Source organism: Trachypithecus francoisi, unplaced genomic scaffold (assembly GCF_009764315.1).
Source record: "Trachypithecus francoisi isolate TF-2019V2 unplaced genomic scaffold, Tfra_2.0 Lachesis_group14, whole genome shotgun sequence".
Lineage (NCBI taxonomy): Eukaryota > Metazoa > Chordata > Mammalia > Primates > Cercopithecidae > Trachypithecus > Trachypithecus francoisi.
The window spans coordinates 47,551,648-47,568,246 of NW_022681459.1; the positions used below are offsets into that span (position 1 = coordinate 47,551,648).

The following is a 16,599-nucleotide window of genomic DNA, read 5'->3' on the forward strand; positions in this document are numbered from 1 at the left end:
ATTTTTTAAGCCGGGCGCGGTGGCTCAAGCCTGTAATCCCAGCACTTTGGGAGGCCGAGACGGGCGGATCACGAGGTCAGGAGATCGAGACCATCCTGGCTAATACGGTGAAACCCCGTCTCTACTAAAAAATACAAAAAACTAGCCGGGCGACGAGGCGGGCGCCTGTAGTCCCAGCTACTCGGGAGGCTGAGACAGGAGAATGGCGTGAACCCGGGAGGCGGAGCTTGCAGTGAGCTGAGAGCCGGCCACTGCACTCCAGCCTGGGTGGCAGAGCAAGACTCCGTCTCAAAAAAAAAAAAAAAAAAAAAAAAAAAAAGAAAATTTTTTAAAAGCCAAGTGTGGTGGCTCACAGTTGTGCTTCCAGCTACTCCAAAGGCTGAGGCAGAAGGATCACTTGAGGTCAAGACTGGGAGTTCAAGACTAGCTGGGGCAACATAGCAAGACCCATCTTTAAAAATATTTTTTAGGTCAGGTGCAGTGGCTCAAGCCTGTAATCCTAGCACTTTGGGAGGCTGAGGAGGATGGATCATTTGAGATCAGGAGTTCAAAACCAGACCAGCCAACATGGTGAAACCCTATCTCTACTAAAAATACAAAAATTAGCAGGGTGGGGTGGTGGGCACCTGTAATCCCAGCTACTTGGGAGGCTGAGGCAAGAGAATTGCTTGATTCAGGGAGGCGGAGGCTGCAGTGAGGCCAAGATCATGCCATTGCACTCCAGCCTGGGCAACAGAGCAAGACTGTCTCAGGAAAAAAAAACATATATATATACATATATATTTTTTTAAATAGTTAAAACCCTACTGAAATGAAACCAATAAAATAAAATTCAACTTAATATAAACAAGTTACTGAAATATTAATTTTCAAACAATTCTATTTTAGCTTTGACTCTGAATAAAATATAAACCTCAATTTCAAAATATCACAAGGATTGGCTGGGAGCAGTGGCTCACGCCTGTAATTCCAGCACTTTGGGAGGACGAGGCAGGTGGATCACTAGAGGCCAGGAGTTCCAGAGCAGCCTGGCCAACATAGGGAAACCACGTCTCTACTAAAAAAAATATTTAAAAAATTAGCCAGGTCTAGTAATCCCAGCTACTCAGGAGGCTTAGGCATGAGAATCGCTGGAATTTGGGAGGTGGAGGTTGCAGTGAGCGGAGATCATGCCACAGCACTCCAACCTGGGCGACAGAGTGAGACTCTGTCTCAAAAAAATAAAAATAAAAATAAGGCCAGGTGTGATGGCTCACGCCTGTAATCCCAGCACTTCGGGAGGCCGAGGTGGGCAGATCACTTGAGGTCAAGGAGTTTGGGACCAGCCTGGGCAACACAGTGAAACCTCCTCTCTGCTAAAAATACATAAATTAGCTGGGCATGGTGGTGCACCCTTGTTACGCCATCTACACCAGAGGCCAAGGCAGGGAATCGCTTGAATTCAGGAGGTGGAGGTTGCAGTGACCCGAGATTGTGCTACTGCACTCCAGCCTGGACGACAGAGTGAGACTCTGTCTCAAAAAAAAGAAAAAAATTAAAATTAAAAATTAAAAAAAAATCACAAAGACTACAAATACTCAGGTTTAAGCAACCTGCCAACTTTCTTGAATTAACAGTAATTCATATTTGCTTTGTCAAAAATGTAGATATTTACCTGCCTCAATGGAATGAAATCCTAAAAGCCTAGTGTTCCCAAATGATGAAGAGAAAGAAACATGCATATTTTAATTTAGAATTTTGATTCAGAATTAATTTTAACCTAGCTGGAGTATACATAATCATTTATGTATTTATTTACTCATTTAAGAAACTGGGTTTCGCTGTGTTATCCAGGCTGGAATGCAGTGGCACAACCCTGGCTCACTGCAACCTGGACTTTCTGAGCTCAAACGATCCTCCCACCTCAGCCTCCAGAGTAGCTGGGACTGCAAGTGCACGCTACCACACCCAGCTAATTTTTGCATTTTTTGTGGAGACGAGTCTCGCTATGTTTACCACACTGGTCTCTAACTCCTTGGCTCACTACAGCCTCAAGCCCCTGGGCTCAAGCAATCCGCCTCCCAAAGTGCTGAGATTACAGGAGTGAGCCACTGAACCCGGCCTAGTGGATAGTGCATACTAAGCAACATATACCCTGCTTTTGCCTAGCACATACTGAAAACACGGCATTAAAAACAATCACAAAAGTTAAGCTGGGAGCTGAGAAAAATCACATACTGTAAAATAAATCTGACAGATATTAATCTCAAGAAGCTCCTGAAAATGTCTCAAGAACTCTTATGTTGCACTCTCCCTAACAATTTAGACTTTCTACAGATATTTTCTGATCATCTACCGTGTGCCAGGCACCATGTCAGGTACCAGGATGCCATGGTGAGGTATACACAGAACCGGCTCCTGCTCGCAGGAAGCCTACTCTCTAAAACAGTGCTTGCCAAGCTCGCCTGATCACAACTTCGGAGCTTTAAGTTCAAAATCGGCTTCCCTGCTTTGGTGAGCCACACAGTCCGCGGCATTTCTATCAGGTGCTCCTAATGATTCCTACGCTCTAACGGGTTTGAGAGGCAAGGGTACGGGTAAGCTCGAGAGCCCAGAGCCATCCTGTCCAGCGGGAGCCCCTCCTCTAAAGTCCATGTCGCTCAGCATCCTTCCCCCTGACTAGTGACCCAAACACAGCACGAAGCTGAGGTGGGTGGAACGCTTTCCAAAATAGCGCTCTGTGATGAGCCACCGACAGACTTGCTCGCCTCCAGGGACGAAGAGCTCACTCCTCACAAACCCCACCCGGGAAAGGTAGCACCTGAGCCTCCCGGACTGAGCCGACACCTGTCTCCCCAAGGGTACCGCCTACCGCTCAGGTGGACTCCGGTCCCCAGGTTCCGCCCCACGGGGACTGGGGTGAGGGGGAGGCGCTGCACGCATTAGGCGCCGACTGTATACCGACCCCCCCTCCACCCCCCGTGAGTGCAGGCCAACACCCACACACACCCACACACACCCACACACCCACACACACTCTCGCGGAAACTGAGGCAGGCAGGCTGCGGACCAGGTCATCGAACCCGGACTGCGAGACGCCTTCCGCCTCGCAGGCGCTCCTCAGCAGCTGAGGCCCGGCCTCAGCTCCCACCGCCGGAGTTTCACAAAGAAAGTCTCCCGGCCCGAGCCCCTCACGCACTCACCGGCGCCGACGCCGGCGGCGACTCGGGCTCCCGCCGCCTTCGGCTCCTTGCAGGGGTCGGCCCTTGGGTCGGCTCGGGCGCCGGCTGCGGCAACTGCTCCATCCCCACGGGGCCCGGGCAGCGTCCCCCTCGAGCTAACGGTCCCGCCAGCTAGGCGCGCGCGCCGGTTCCGCGCGCCATGTTCCCGCCGTGCTGCGCGCCGCCGCGGCGACCCTCACTGCGCCCCCCCCCACCGCGCTCGCCCCCGCGGGCCCACACACGCACCGCGCACGCGCGCGTTCGCCGCGCCCCCTCCCCGCGCGCCCCGCCTCGCGCCCTCTGAAGCTGGCCGCTGTTCCCAGTGTCTAGCCCACCCCCGCCGGGCCCATCCGACTCGGCGGGTGAGCGCACCGTTCCTCGCTCCAAACCGCCGCCTGTCTGTCTGCAGAACACCCCGGACCCGACCCCTCGGCCATTTCCCCACACTGCCCCTTTCGCTTCCCTCACGACGCGGGGACTGGGACGAGGGTCCGGGCTAGGAGGGACTTCCCCGCAAGAAGTGCCGAGCTAAGGACGCCACTAAGGGGGCGGGATCGCCATCGTGGAGGTGTGCAAGCACGTGGCCGCATCCTGGAGACAGCCAGACTCTACCGAGAAGCTGAGTTCAAGTCCCACATCTCCACTAACCCTTGCGTGTTAGGGTCAGGGCTTCGGGACTTGTTTCTCCTTAATCTTTTTTTTTTAATTATTATTTTATTTTTTTATTTTATTTATTTATTTATTTTGAGACGGAGTCTCACTGTGTCGCCCAGGCTGGAGTGCAGTGGCGCGATCTCCGCTCACTGCAAGCCCCGCCTGCCGGGTTCACGCCATTCTCCTGCCGCAGCCTCCCATGTAGCTGGGACTACAGGCGCCCGCCACCACGCCCGGCTGATTTTTGTATTTTTAGTAGAGACAGGGTTTCACCGTGTTAGCCAGGATGATCTCCATCTCCTGACCTCGTGATCCGCCCGCCTCGGCCTCCCAAAGTGCTGAGATTACAGGTGTGAGCCACCGCGCCTGGCCTGTTTCTTCTGAATCTAAGGACTCAATGTAATAATCAAGAGAAAGCCTTGGCACCGCGCCTAGCACTTAGTAGGTAGTGATCAAGAGACAAGACCTCTTAAGTGGTTTTTAATGGTTAAGGACCACAGGTTCTCAAGAAAGGGAAATCTCAATTCAAGTCCCGCCTCCATCTCTTGAAAACTGAGAAACCTTGAACAAGTCACTTAGAGGAGCCAAAGATCCTTGATTTCTACATGTGTGAAAGGGGAGTGTGGCAGTAGCACTGCACAGGGTTGACTGAGCTTTCAGGGAGATGATGACTGTACGGTCATGCCTCTGTTAATCACGGGATGGTTCTGAGAAATGCCTCCTTAGGTGATTGCGTCATTGTGCAAACAGCAAAGTGCACTCACACGAACCTTGTATAGCCTTGTATAGCCTACTACACACCTAGGCTGTATGGCTTAGCCTATTGCTCCCAGGCTACCACCTGCACGGCATGATATTTACTGACTATAGGCAATTGTAATACAATGGTAAGTACTTGTGTACCTGAACATAGAGAAGGTACAGTAAGAAAAGAATATAAGATATTTTAAAATGGTACTCCTGTATAGGGCACTTACCATGAAAGGAGCTTGCAGGACTGGAAGATGCTGTGGACGTGTCAGTGAGTGTGAAGGCATAGGACCTTACTGTACACTACTGTAGACTTTATAAACACCATATGCTTAGGCTACACCAAAATTGTTTAAAGCTTTTCTTCAATAATAAATTAACCTTAGCTTACTGACATTTATTTAAAAATTTTTGCCAGGCTTGGTGGCTCACACCTGTAATCCCAGCACTTTGGGAGGCCGAGGCAGGCAGATCATTTGAGGTCAGGAGTTCGAGACCATCTTGGCCAACATGGTGAAACCCCCATCTCTGCCAAAAATACAAAACTTAGCCAGGCATGATGGTGTGCACCTGTAATCCCAGCTACTCAGGAGACTGAGGCAGGAGAATCACTTGAACCCAGGAGGTGGAGGTTGCAGTGAGCCAAGATCTTGCCATTGTACTACAGCCTGGGCAATAACATGCATGGAGCTGTCATCTCCTGTGATAACAATGCATTCTTCTTCCAGATTACTTCCCGAAGGACCTGCCTGAGGCTGTTTTATTTATTTATTTATTTTGAGACGGAGTCTCGCTCTGTCGCCCAGGCTGTAGTGCAGAGGCCAGATCTAAGCTCACGGGGTTCATGCCATTCTCCTGCCTCAGCCTCCCGAGTAGCTGGGACTACAGGCACCCGCCACCCCGCCCAGCTAGTTTTTTTGTATTTTTTTAGTAGAGACGGGGTTAGCCAGGATGGTCTGGATCTCCTGACCTCGTGATCCGCCCGTCTCGGCCTCCCAAAATGCTGGGATTACAGGCTTGAGCCACCGCACCCGGCCCTGAGGCTTTTTTATAGTTAACTATTTTTTAATGTAAATAGAAGACATACATTCTAAAATTATGAAAAATACTAAATACACCAGAGCCAGGCACAGTGTCTCATGCCTGTAATCCCAGCACTTTGGGAGGCTGAGGTGGGCAGATCATCTGAGGTCAGGAGTTCAAGACCAACCTAGGCAGCATGGTGAAACCCCATTTCAGCTAAAAATACAAAGATTACCTGGGCGTGGTGATGGGTGCCTGCAATTCCTGCTACTCGGGAGGTTGAGGCAGAAGAATCGTTTCAATCTGGGAGGCAGAAGTTGCAGTAAGCCAAGATCACACCACTGCACCCTAGCCTGAGCAACACAGCAAGACTCTGTCTCACAAAAATAAACCAGTAACATAGTTGTTAATTATCAAGTATTATTGTATGTAATTGTACATGCTATGCTTTTATAGAACTGGCAGCACAGATCTATTTACACCAGCATCACCAGAAACACAGTAATATGTTACCCTAACATTACAATGGCTACGTCACTAAGCAATAGGAATTTTTCAGCTCCATAATCATCTTATGGTACCACTGACTTACATGTGGTTTGTCATTGACTAAAATGTCATTATACAACACATGACTGCATATCCCAGGGCCTAATGCCTGACATACACAAAGCTGAGTTTCACTGGTGTAATTCCCACCCTATCTATCCAAGACTCCTAAAAGTTTAATGAAAGGGGCTGTGCTCCCAAACCCTGTGGTATAAGTAGCTGGGAGGAGTTCGCCCAACTTGGGGCTGCAAGGACTCTTTCTTCCCACATCGTTGCTTTTCTTTCTCTCCCCCAAACTTCTCTGAAAACCCTAAAGTTGGCAGAAAAACGGAGAATGTTTTCCCTAGTAACACAAAGAATCTTCAAGAGTCTCTTGGAATTTGTAAACGGTTGCATTTACTAGTCTGGTTTTTTGGGGGTTGTTTGTGTTTTTGTTTTGAGACAGAGTCTTGCTCTGTCACCCAGGCTGGAATGCAGTGGTGCAATCTCGGCTCACTGTAATCTCCGCCTCCCAGGTTCAAGCGACTCTCCTGCCTCAGCCTCCTGAGTAGCTGGGATTACAGGCACACACCACCACGCCCGGCTAATTTTTTTGTATTTTTAGTAGAGACGGGGTTTCACCATGTTGGTCAGGCTGATCTCGAACTCCTGACGTCGTGATCCACCTGCCTCGGCCTCCCAAAGTGCTGGGATTACAGGTGTGAGCCACCACACCCAGCCTTCTAGTCTGGTATTTTTCTTATTCAAGTAACGAGAAAAAAACAAAAAAACAAAAAACAAAAAACTCCACCAAAAGTAAAACAGAAAAAAGGAACAAAACTGATAGCATGACTGAAAAGGCCTGGGGTGGTACCTCACTTCAGGCATAGCTGGATACAGGCCCTTATACGACATAAGTCTCTCTAATCTCTCAGTGCTGGCTTCCCTTTGATTACTTCATTCTCATGCAGTTCTTTCCACATAGTGGCCTGAGCGGCTCCTAACATCTGCCCAAGAAAGCAGAGGCTGTTCCCTGATAGTTCCAGCCAAAGTCCCAGGGCTGACTTTCACTGGACCCATTTGGGCCACATGCCCCTGCCTGAGCCAATCACCACATCCAGCTTGGCCAGACCTGGCTATGAAGCCCCTTCAGGAAGGCGCTGGGGTCATCCTCTCCAGAAGGACATGGGGAAAAATGGGAAAGTGGAAGGAGGGATGCTTCCTTCTGAAAAACAGGGATGCAGTTACCACAAGAGGTATCGGGTACAGGGCTGGCACAAGGAGCTATCCATGGCACCATCATGTAGGCATGCAGCAAGTCCACCATGAAGCAACCTGGCTGCTCCACAAAACAGAGTCACAGTTAATTCAGCCAATGAGAAATATCCCTCTACCTGGGTTCCCACCATTCACCCCTGGCCTGGCAAGTCCCAGATTTGCTTGGTCAAAGGCAAGCAAATTACCTACCTTTTATGCTGCACAAAAAGCTGAAAAGATTATCTTACTTCTCTGGCTCAAGAACTTTCTATGGCCGGGCGCGGTGGCTCAAGCCTGTAATCCCAGCACTTTGGGAGGCCGAGACGGGCGGATCACGAGGTCAGGAGATCGAGACCATCCTGGCTAACACGGTGAAACCCCGTCTCTACTAAAAATACAAAAAACTAGCCGGGCGAGGTGGCGGGCGCCTGTAGTCCCAGCTACTCGGGAGGCTGAGGCAGGAGAATGGCGTAAAACCCGGGAGGCGGAGCTTGCAGTGAGCTGAGATCCGGCCACTGCACTCCAGCCCGGGCGAAAGAGCAAGACTCCGTCTCAAAAAAAAAAAAAAAAAAAGAACTTTCTATGACTCTCTCTGGCTACTTATGTGGCTCTCCCACCCTTAATGATAGAAGCCAACATTCATGAATCGCTTACCACATGCCAGGTACTTTATGGACCTGCCTCCTCCAAACAGCACAGAAGAGGTTGGTACTCTTACTGCACCCATTTTACAAATATAGAAACAAAGGCTCAGCAATTTGAGGTAATTTACCCTAAGCCAAAGTTAGGAAGTGCAGAGTTCAGTTTAGCACAATATTGTTCTCGTCATTGCCATCCCAGCTCCATTTGTTAATGTTTCAAAGTCCTAAACCCACCTCCAGCTGGGGGGCCAGTGGGAACAGCTCCACAGCAGAAGCCTCTAGGAACCCCTTCAGCTTCTGCAATGGTGGGAGTGGGGATAGGTGCAAAAGATACTTAGCTTTCCCATCCTTTCCCATAGCTTGTTTTTTGTTTTTGTTTTTGTTTTTTGAGATGGAGTCTCACTGTGTCCCCCAGGCTGGATGGAGTGCAGTGGTGCGATCTCAGCTCACTTGAACCTCTGTTCAAGCAATTCTCGTGCCACAACCTCTGGAGTAGTTGGGATTACAGGTGCCCACCACCACCCCCAGCTACTTTTTGTATTTTCAGTAGAGATGGGGTTTTACTATGTTGGCCAGGCTAGTCTCAAACTCCTGACCTCAAGTGATCCACCCGTCTTAGCCTCCCAAAGTGCTGGGATTGCTGAGCCACCACACCTGGCCCCATCTCCCATAACTTGATGGGATAGGGAAGACAATTCCTCCAAGAGAATATTAGAGTGAGATTAGGAGAGGAAGTAGGTGCTGGGTAGCCTTAAATCAGCAGCTGATTTCTCACATTGGTGAGTCAATTAGTTTTCTACGGCTGCTGTAACAAATTACCACAAACTGATTGGCTTACAACAACACAGACTTAGTATCTTATTGTTCTACAGGTCAGAAGCCTCAAATCAGTTTCACTTGACTAAAGTCAAGTTGTGAAGGACTGATTCCTTCAGCAGGTTCTGAAGGGAAAACCCATTTTCTTGCCTTTTCCTGTTTTTAGTGGTTACCTATAATCCTTGGATTGTGGCCCTTTCCTCCATTTTTTTTTTTTTTTTTTTTTTTTGAGACGGAGTCTTGCTCTGCCACCCAGGCTGGAGTGCAGTGGCCGGATCTCAGCTCACTGCAAGCTCCGCCTCCCGGGTTTACGCCATTCTCCTGCCTCAGCCTCCCGAGTAGCTGGGACTACAGGCGCCCGCCTCGTCGCCCGGCTAGTTTTTTGTATTTTTTAAGTAGAGACAGGGTTTCACCGTATTAGCCAGGATGGTCTCGATCTCCTGACCTCGTGATCCGCCCGTCTCGGCCTCCCAAAGTGCTGGGATTACAGGCTTGAGCCACTTTTCCTCCATTTTTAAAGCACACCAGTCCAATCTCTGCACAGTGCTATGGTTTGAATGTGACTCCCAGAGTTCATGTGTTGGAAATTTGATCTCCAATGCAACAGCGTTGAGAGATGGGACCTTTAAGAGGTAATTAGGTCATGAAAGATCTGCCCTCATTAATGGAGTAATGGTGTTATCTCAGCAGAGGGTTAATTATCATGGAGGTGGGTTCCTAATAAAAGGATGAGTTCAACCCCCTTTCTCTCTTGATGTGATGCCTTCCATCATGGGATGACACAGCAAGACCCTGACCAGAAGCGGGCCCCTCGATCTTGACCTTCCCAGCCTCCAGAACTGTAAGAAATAAACCTGTTCTTTATAACTTACCCTGTCTCAGATATTGCATAGCAATACAAAAAAGACTAAGACACTCAGTCATCATCACATTGCCATCTCCCCTGACCGCTGAGTCCCTCTTAAAAGAGCACTACGGGCCAGACGTGGTGGCTCATGCCTGTAATCCCAGCACTTTGGGAGGCCGAGGCAGGCAGATCACAAGGTCAGGAGTTAGAGACCAGCCTGGCCAACATAGTGAAACCCCATCTTTACTAAAAATACAAAAATTAGCTGGGCATGGTGGCAAGCGCCTATAATCCCAGCTACTTGGGAGGCTGAGGCAGGAGAATCGCTTGAACCTTGGGAGGTGGAGGTTGCAGTGAGCCGAGATTGCACCATTGCACTCCAGTCTGGGCAACAAGAGCAAAAAACTCCATCTCAAAAAAAAAGAAAACAAAAACAAAAACACTGTGATGGGACACTGGACCCACAGGCAACATAGGATAAGCTCCAGTCTCAAGATGCTTAATCACATCTGCAAAGTCCCTTTTGTCATGGAAAGGAACATATTCTTGGATTAAGATGAGGACACTTTGGAGGGGCCATTATTCAGTCTACCACGGAAGATACCATGAGAGGGAGTTAATATAAAATGCTCTAGAAACAGAGAAGGGTGGCAGGGCGTGGTGGCTCACGCCTGTGTCCAGCACTTTGGGAGGGAGGTGGGCAGATTGCCAGAGCTCAGGAGTTCAAGACCAGTCTGGCCAACATGGTGAAACCCTATCTCTACTAAAAATACAAAAATTAGCTGGGCATGGTGGCGGGCACCTGTAATCCCAGCTACTTGGGAGGCTGAGGCAGGAAAATCGCTTGAACCCAGGAGGTGGAGGTTGCAATGAGCCGAGATCGTACCATTGCACTCCAGCCTGGGAAACAAGCGTGAGACTTCATCTCAAAAAAAAAAAAAAGAAAGAAAGAAAGAAAGAAAAGAAACAGAGAAAAGCCAGCTAACTCTGCATGAGTGGGATAAATGTCCCAGGAAACCACAGCCTCCACATTAAATATTCAAATGAGCTAAAACCTGTCTACTTGGCAATCTCAGCCTCATTCCTTTAAACATGCAAACCACCTAAATTCCCAAACCCCCTACACCAGGCCAGCCAAGTCTCAGAATGCTTAAATACCCTTTAATGGAAATTTCCAACCACCACCTCCATTTCCTAAGGAAATGGCTGTGTGCCCTTGACCCTGCCCTGACTGAATTGCCAGTGGCATTTGAACCATGGCACTCAATTCATGGCATGGCCAGCAAGCTACAAAGTGTCCTAGCATCAACCAAGCAAAGTTATAAAAGCAGATTCAGTGGACAATAAGGAACATTAGTTTTAGAGTCAAAAAGACCTGGGTTGGGTCCCAGCTCTGCTATTTACCAGCTGTGTGACACTGGAAAAGTTACCTTCCTCCTCTAACTTTGGTTTCCTCACCTGTGACATGACAGTGGCTGGAGGACCTCACTCACAGAATCACTGTGAGGACAAGAGCAGCCAAGGGTAAGTCTTTGCACAGGGCCTCCCTTGTCACTGTTGGGTCAACATGACATAACCACATGCCTTATCTCCACTTCCAAAACCCAAACAGCTCTCAAAAACAAGTCATTGTAGCTCCTTTGGAAGAAAAGACTGATAAGAACCAATATGCAACTACCTATAATCTTTCTCTATCCCTCTTACTGTGAATATTTGCTGTGGAAATATTAACATGTTTGGTCTCCACTGGGGTAGGACTCCACATGTGTAGGACTCCACTGGGGTGCTACACATACACATAGTAGATATGCCTTATCATCTTCCTAAAATTGGATCATTAAATTTCACAACTTATCTAGCCCAAAGGTTTCAGAGACTGTAGACTTGTATCTTTATGAGGGCGAGGATGAGAATATAAACTGGCCTGTTACTATGCACCAAGGCACCTGCTGTTCTCATGAAGATGTTGGCAGCCAGTCCACCAGTCTCTACAAACTCCACCCCCAACCTCATTATGTTCCTTTCCCTGGAACTTTCCAAGGGGTCCTTAGAATTTGTATTCGGCTCTCACAGGCTGAGACCAGGGTGACATCCTGGGAAACCTGCCTAGTGATAGCCAAGGTGTAGTTCCAGATGAAAGGCACACAAGAACTTTAAATATAAAAAAGCCGGCCGGGCACAGTGGCTCAAGCCTGTAATCCCAGCACTTTGGGAGGCCGAGATGGGCGGATCACGAGGTCAGGAGATCCAGACCATCCTGGCTAACACGGTGAAACCCCGTCTCTAGTAAAAAATACAAAAAAAAACTAGCTGGGCGAGGTGGCGGGCGCCTGTAGTCCCAGGAACTCGGGAGGCTGAGGCAGGAGAATGGCGTAAACTCGTGAGGCGGAGCTTGCAGTGAGCTGAGATCTGGCCACTGCACTCCAGCCTGGGCGACAGAGCGAGACTCAATCTCAAAAAAAAAAAAAAAAAAAAAGCCATTCAGGCTAGGCGCAATGGCTCACGCGTGTAATCCCAGCACTTTAAGAGACCAAGGCAGGCAGATCACCTGAGGTCCGGAGTTCAAGACCAGGCTGGCCAACATGGCAAAACCTTGTCTCTACAAAAAATATAAAAATTAGCTGGGCATGGTGGTGCATACCTGTAATCCCAGCTACTCGGGAGGCTGAGGCACAAGAATCACTTGAACCTGGGAAGCAGAGGTTGCAGTGAGCCAAGCTTGTACCACTGCACTTCAGGCTAGGCAACAGAGTGAGACTCTATCTCAAATAAATAACTAATAAAGCCATTCAACTAAAGAACCGATTATCAAGCAGAAGCACAAAGCCCAGTTTCCATCAGGTTTTTATTTGTACATCAGTGACTGTGAAAAAGCAATTATTCCCATAATTAAAATACAAATGATAAAAAACGGACTTAAAGAAAAGAAAGATGACAGAGTGAAAGAAGGTACATTTCTTTCATGTTCAAACCACGGAGTTCACAATACAGCAGCACACACAGCCAGGCGCTTTGTGGTCTCGGCACCCTCAGCTTCCCCTTCATGGGGCCGCTTTCGACTAGTAGAAGGCTGAAAATAAAGGAAAATGGAGAAATGTTCACAAGAAAATCACTGGCTTCTTTAAGATTATCAAAGTTCCCCAATACACTTCCAGTAAAGTGGGGGCATTTGATGTGAAATTCTAGTACCAAAAATTACTGGCTGTCATCATTGACAACTGAGTCCTCACCACAGCCCGGAACTCAGATATGCTTATCTAATAGATATTTCTCTCCCTTATGGTTTCTGACCTCTGAATGATGTATACTGAAAGCAAGTAGCATAACCAACTTCCTCTTGATTATCTTCTTCTAAATATCAAGTTTAAAAGGACTATAATTCCTCTCAGTTGAAGCCCCAGGTCTTGCTGTTTTGCGGGAAGATAATCTTTGTGCCTTAGTTGTTTTCCCATATATAAAATTGTGAGGAAGGCTGGGTGCGGTGACTCATGCCTATAATCCCAGCACTTTGGGAGGCCAAGATGGGCAGATCGCTTCAGATAAAAAGTTAGAGACAAGCCTGACCAACATGGCAAAACCCCATCTCACCTAAAAATACAAAAATTAGCTGGGTGCAGTGGCAGGCACCTGTAGTCCCAGCTACTCGGGAGACTGAGGCAGGAGAATTGCTTGAACCCAGGAGGCAGAGGTTGCAGTGAGCTGAGATTACACCACTGCACTCCAGCCTGAGTGACAGACCAAGACTCTGTCTCAAGAAAAAAAAAAAAAAATTGGAGACAGGAAATAGTGGGAAAAAGGAGAGCTACCACTCAACAACAACAACAACAAAAAAGCAGGACTGGAATTAACTTATACTTACAAAGAACTTTAAAGAATAAAATTATAATCAAGGAATCAACTACTGGTCCAAATTTTAATTTTTCCAACAAATTTATATTTGAGCCTCTAATAGACTCTTTCAAAACTGCCTTGCAGGTGACCTTTTGGATGACAATCCCTGGCTGTGCTTATCTGTCTATTACGTGTTAGATATTAAACGTATCCTGCACTTTTAAATCTAAGGGTGCTGGAGTGGATCAAGTTAAAACAGAGTTTTTACTACATTATAATTGAAACAATGTTAAGCAATTGCTACTCAGGAAAATCTTCAGACACATCATCTTTGCTTATCAGCTCCTTAAGCCCAGACTACATTTAGTGATCATCAGGAATACAAATGCCTGGGCTAGAACCTGGGGTAGAGCTGTGGATTCATTTTCCTCAGACAGCAGATCTTGAAACTTTCTCTTCATGTCTTCATCCTGTGAGGGAATTAAAAACATAAGTAGCTGTGTCTGAAGGATAGAAAGCTCCTAGAAGGAGAGGGCTAGCATGCCCCTGGAAAGAGGGAGGAAAAGATGCCGGTCCAAGAATCATCCCCTTGATGAAGATCCCACAGCTAAGGCATTATGTGTTGCCCCCCCTACCTTCCCAGAGGAGTCTAATTAGCAGTCAATGCTCCATCAATCCTGGCTGACTCACATCCACATGCCTAAAAGCTCTCAGTGGGTCAATCACAGCTTCCGGCAGTCAAGAGTTTCTAAATTAGTATCCCAGATCCTGAGAAAGATGGCAATCAGGAGGCCAGAGGCTGGGCCTGACTCCATGCAGCTCCTCAAATCCTTCCAGGACCACCCTCCACCTGCTGCCCCTGCCATGAATGAGGCCAGTTACCCAGGCTATCCTAACAACTAGTGCAGCACCCTGGGAAAATTCACCCAGCAGATGCCATACAAATTGTCAGCAGTACTTGAGCCCACAATATCCCAGAGCTCAGGTCTAATGAGAAAGGGAGACAATAAACAGAACAAAGCATTACAGGTGTTTCATGCTGCAGGAGCAGGAGATGAGGAGGGCACAGACAGTGTGTATAAAAGTAGCTCCCACCTCTCTGGATGCTCACTTCTGCGGGGTTCAAGGATTTGCATTAGGAAACCCTGAGAGGTGGTCTGGTGCAGCCTCCTCATCTTCAGCAAGGTGAAAGGAACATCTATAACTAGGAATGTGGCCTTTGAGTGCTGGCCAGAAGCCCAGTTCAGCCACTCACAGGTGGCATGTGCAGAATACAGACCCAGAGTTATCTGATTCCAATGCTTCATGTACTTTCCCACCCAACTCCAGCCCCACTTGGCTCCCACTGAGCCAAGCGTACCACAGTGGGCAAAGGGAGAGGATACAGTAAAGTCCTCCACCATTTGGCAATTTGATGGATATGGAAATTTTACAACACTAGGTTGGGCATGGTGGCTCATGCCTATAATGCCAGCACTTTGGGAGGCCAAGGTGGGAGAACTGCTTGAGGCCAGGAATTTGAGACCGGCCTGGGCAACATAGTGGGACTGTGTCACTACAAAAAAATTTTAAAATTAGGCCGGGCACGGAGGCTCCCACCTGTAATTACAGCACTTTGGGAAGCCAAGGCGGGTGGATCACCTGAGGTCAGAAGTTTGAGATCAGTCTGGCTAACATGGTGAAACCCCGTCTCTACTAAAAATACAAAATTAGGCCGGGCGCGGTGGCTCAAGCCTGTAATCCTAGCACTTTGGGAGGCCGAGACGGGCGGATCACGAGGTCAGGAGATCGAGACCATCCTGACTAACACGGTGAAACCCCGTCTCTACTAAAAACTACAAAAAACTAGCCGGGCGAGGTGGCGGCGCCTGTAGTCCCAGCTACTCGGGAGGCTGAGGCAGGAGAATGGCGTGAACCCGGGAGGCGGAGCTTGCAGTGAGCTGAGATCCGGCCACAGCACTCCAGCCTGGGTGACAGCGCGAGACTCCGTCTCAAAAAAAAAAAAAAAAAAAAAAAAAATACAAAATTAGCCGGGCATGGTGGTGCATGCCTGTAATCCCAGCTACTCAGGAGGCTGAGGCAGAAGAATCGCTTAAACTCGAGAGGCAGAGGTTGCAGTAAGCGGGGATCACACCACTGCACTCCAGCCTGGGTGACAGAGTACGACTCTGTCTCACAAAAAAAAAAAAAAAAAAAAAAAAAAATTTAAAAATTAGCCAGACATGGTGGCATACACCTGTAGTCTCAGCTACTTGGGAGACTAGGGCAGGAGGATCACTTGAGCCTGAAAGTCATGGTGCAGTGATCATGCCACTGCACTCCAGCCTAGGTGAGAGAGCAAGACCCTGAGGAAGGAAGAAAGGAAAGAAGCAAGGAAGGAAAAAAGGGAGCAGGGGAGGAAAGGGGGGAGGAAAGAGGGGAGGGGAAGGGAGGGGAGGGGAGGGGAAGGGAGGGGAGGGGAGGGGAACGGGAGGGGAGGGGAGGGGAACGGGAGGGGAGGGGAAGGGAGGGGAGGGAAGGGGAAGGGGAAGGAAGGAGGAAGAAAGAAAGAAGGAAAGAAGGACCAGGCACAGTGGCTCACGCCTGTAATCCCAGCACTTTGGGAGGCCGAGGCAGGGCAGATCACTTGAGGTCACTCTGTTTTAAGTTTCTCAGTGTAGCTCCCCATTGCCATATGACAGCAGCAAGCTCATCTGGATTCCACTCCACACCCTCTCATGGCCTTACTTAGGATTTCAGTTATCTTGCAGTGTCACTCTCAAAAGTCCATCTCTTAGCAGCCCTTCAGTGAAGCCAAACAGAGTGGTCACAAGCCTAATCGGGCCTATATTTAAAACAAGTAAACAGGCCAGGTGCAGTGGCTCATGCCTGTAATCCCAGCACTTTGGGAGGCCAAGGTGGGTGGATCACCTGAGGTCAGGAGTTCGAGACCAGCCTGACTAACATGGTGAAACCCCGTCTCTACTAAAAGTACAAAAATGAGCTGTAATCCCAGCCACTTGGGAGGCTGATGCAAGAGAATCACTTGAACCTAGAGGCAGAGGTTCCAGTG

General features: G+C 48.6%; 2 protein-coding genes across 7 annotated transcripts in view; both read right to left on the reverse strand.

The window, feature by feature from the left end:
• Nucleotides 1-3,428, reverse strand: part of TTC28 (tetratricopeptide repeat domain 28) — a 740,148-nt gene extending 736,720 nt beyond the window's left edge. For both annotated transcript variants that reach the window (XM_033233090.1, XM_033233089.1), the window contains exon 1: nucleotides 3,183-3,428. In XM_033233090.1, the coding sequence (XP_033088981.1) occupies nucleotides 3,183-3,284 (102 nt within the window). In that variant the 5' untranslated portion in view covers nucleotides 3,285-3,428. The remainder of the gene's footprint in view (nucleotides 1-3,182) is intronic.
• A 9,113-nt stretch (nucleotides 3,429-12,541) lies between these two features.
• CHEK2 (checkpoint kinase 2) overlaps nucleotides 12,542-16,599 on the reverse strand; it is a 52,049-nt gene continuing 47,991 nt past the window's right edge. For all 5 annotated transcript variants that reach the window (XM_033233100.1, XM_033233101.1, XM_033233098.1 and 2 more), the window contains 2 exons: nucleotides 13,949-14,017; nucleotides 12,542-12,786 (listed from right to left, as the gene is read on the reverse strand). In XM_033233100.1, the coding sequence (XP_033088991.1) occupies nucleotides 12,697-12,786; nucleotides 13,949-14,017 (159 nt within the window). In that variant the 3' untranslated portion in view covers nucleotides 12,542-12,696. The remainder of the gene's footprint in view (nucleotides 12,787-13,948; nucleotides 14,018-16,599) is intronic.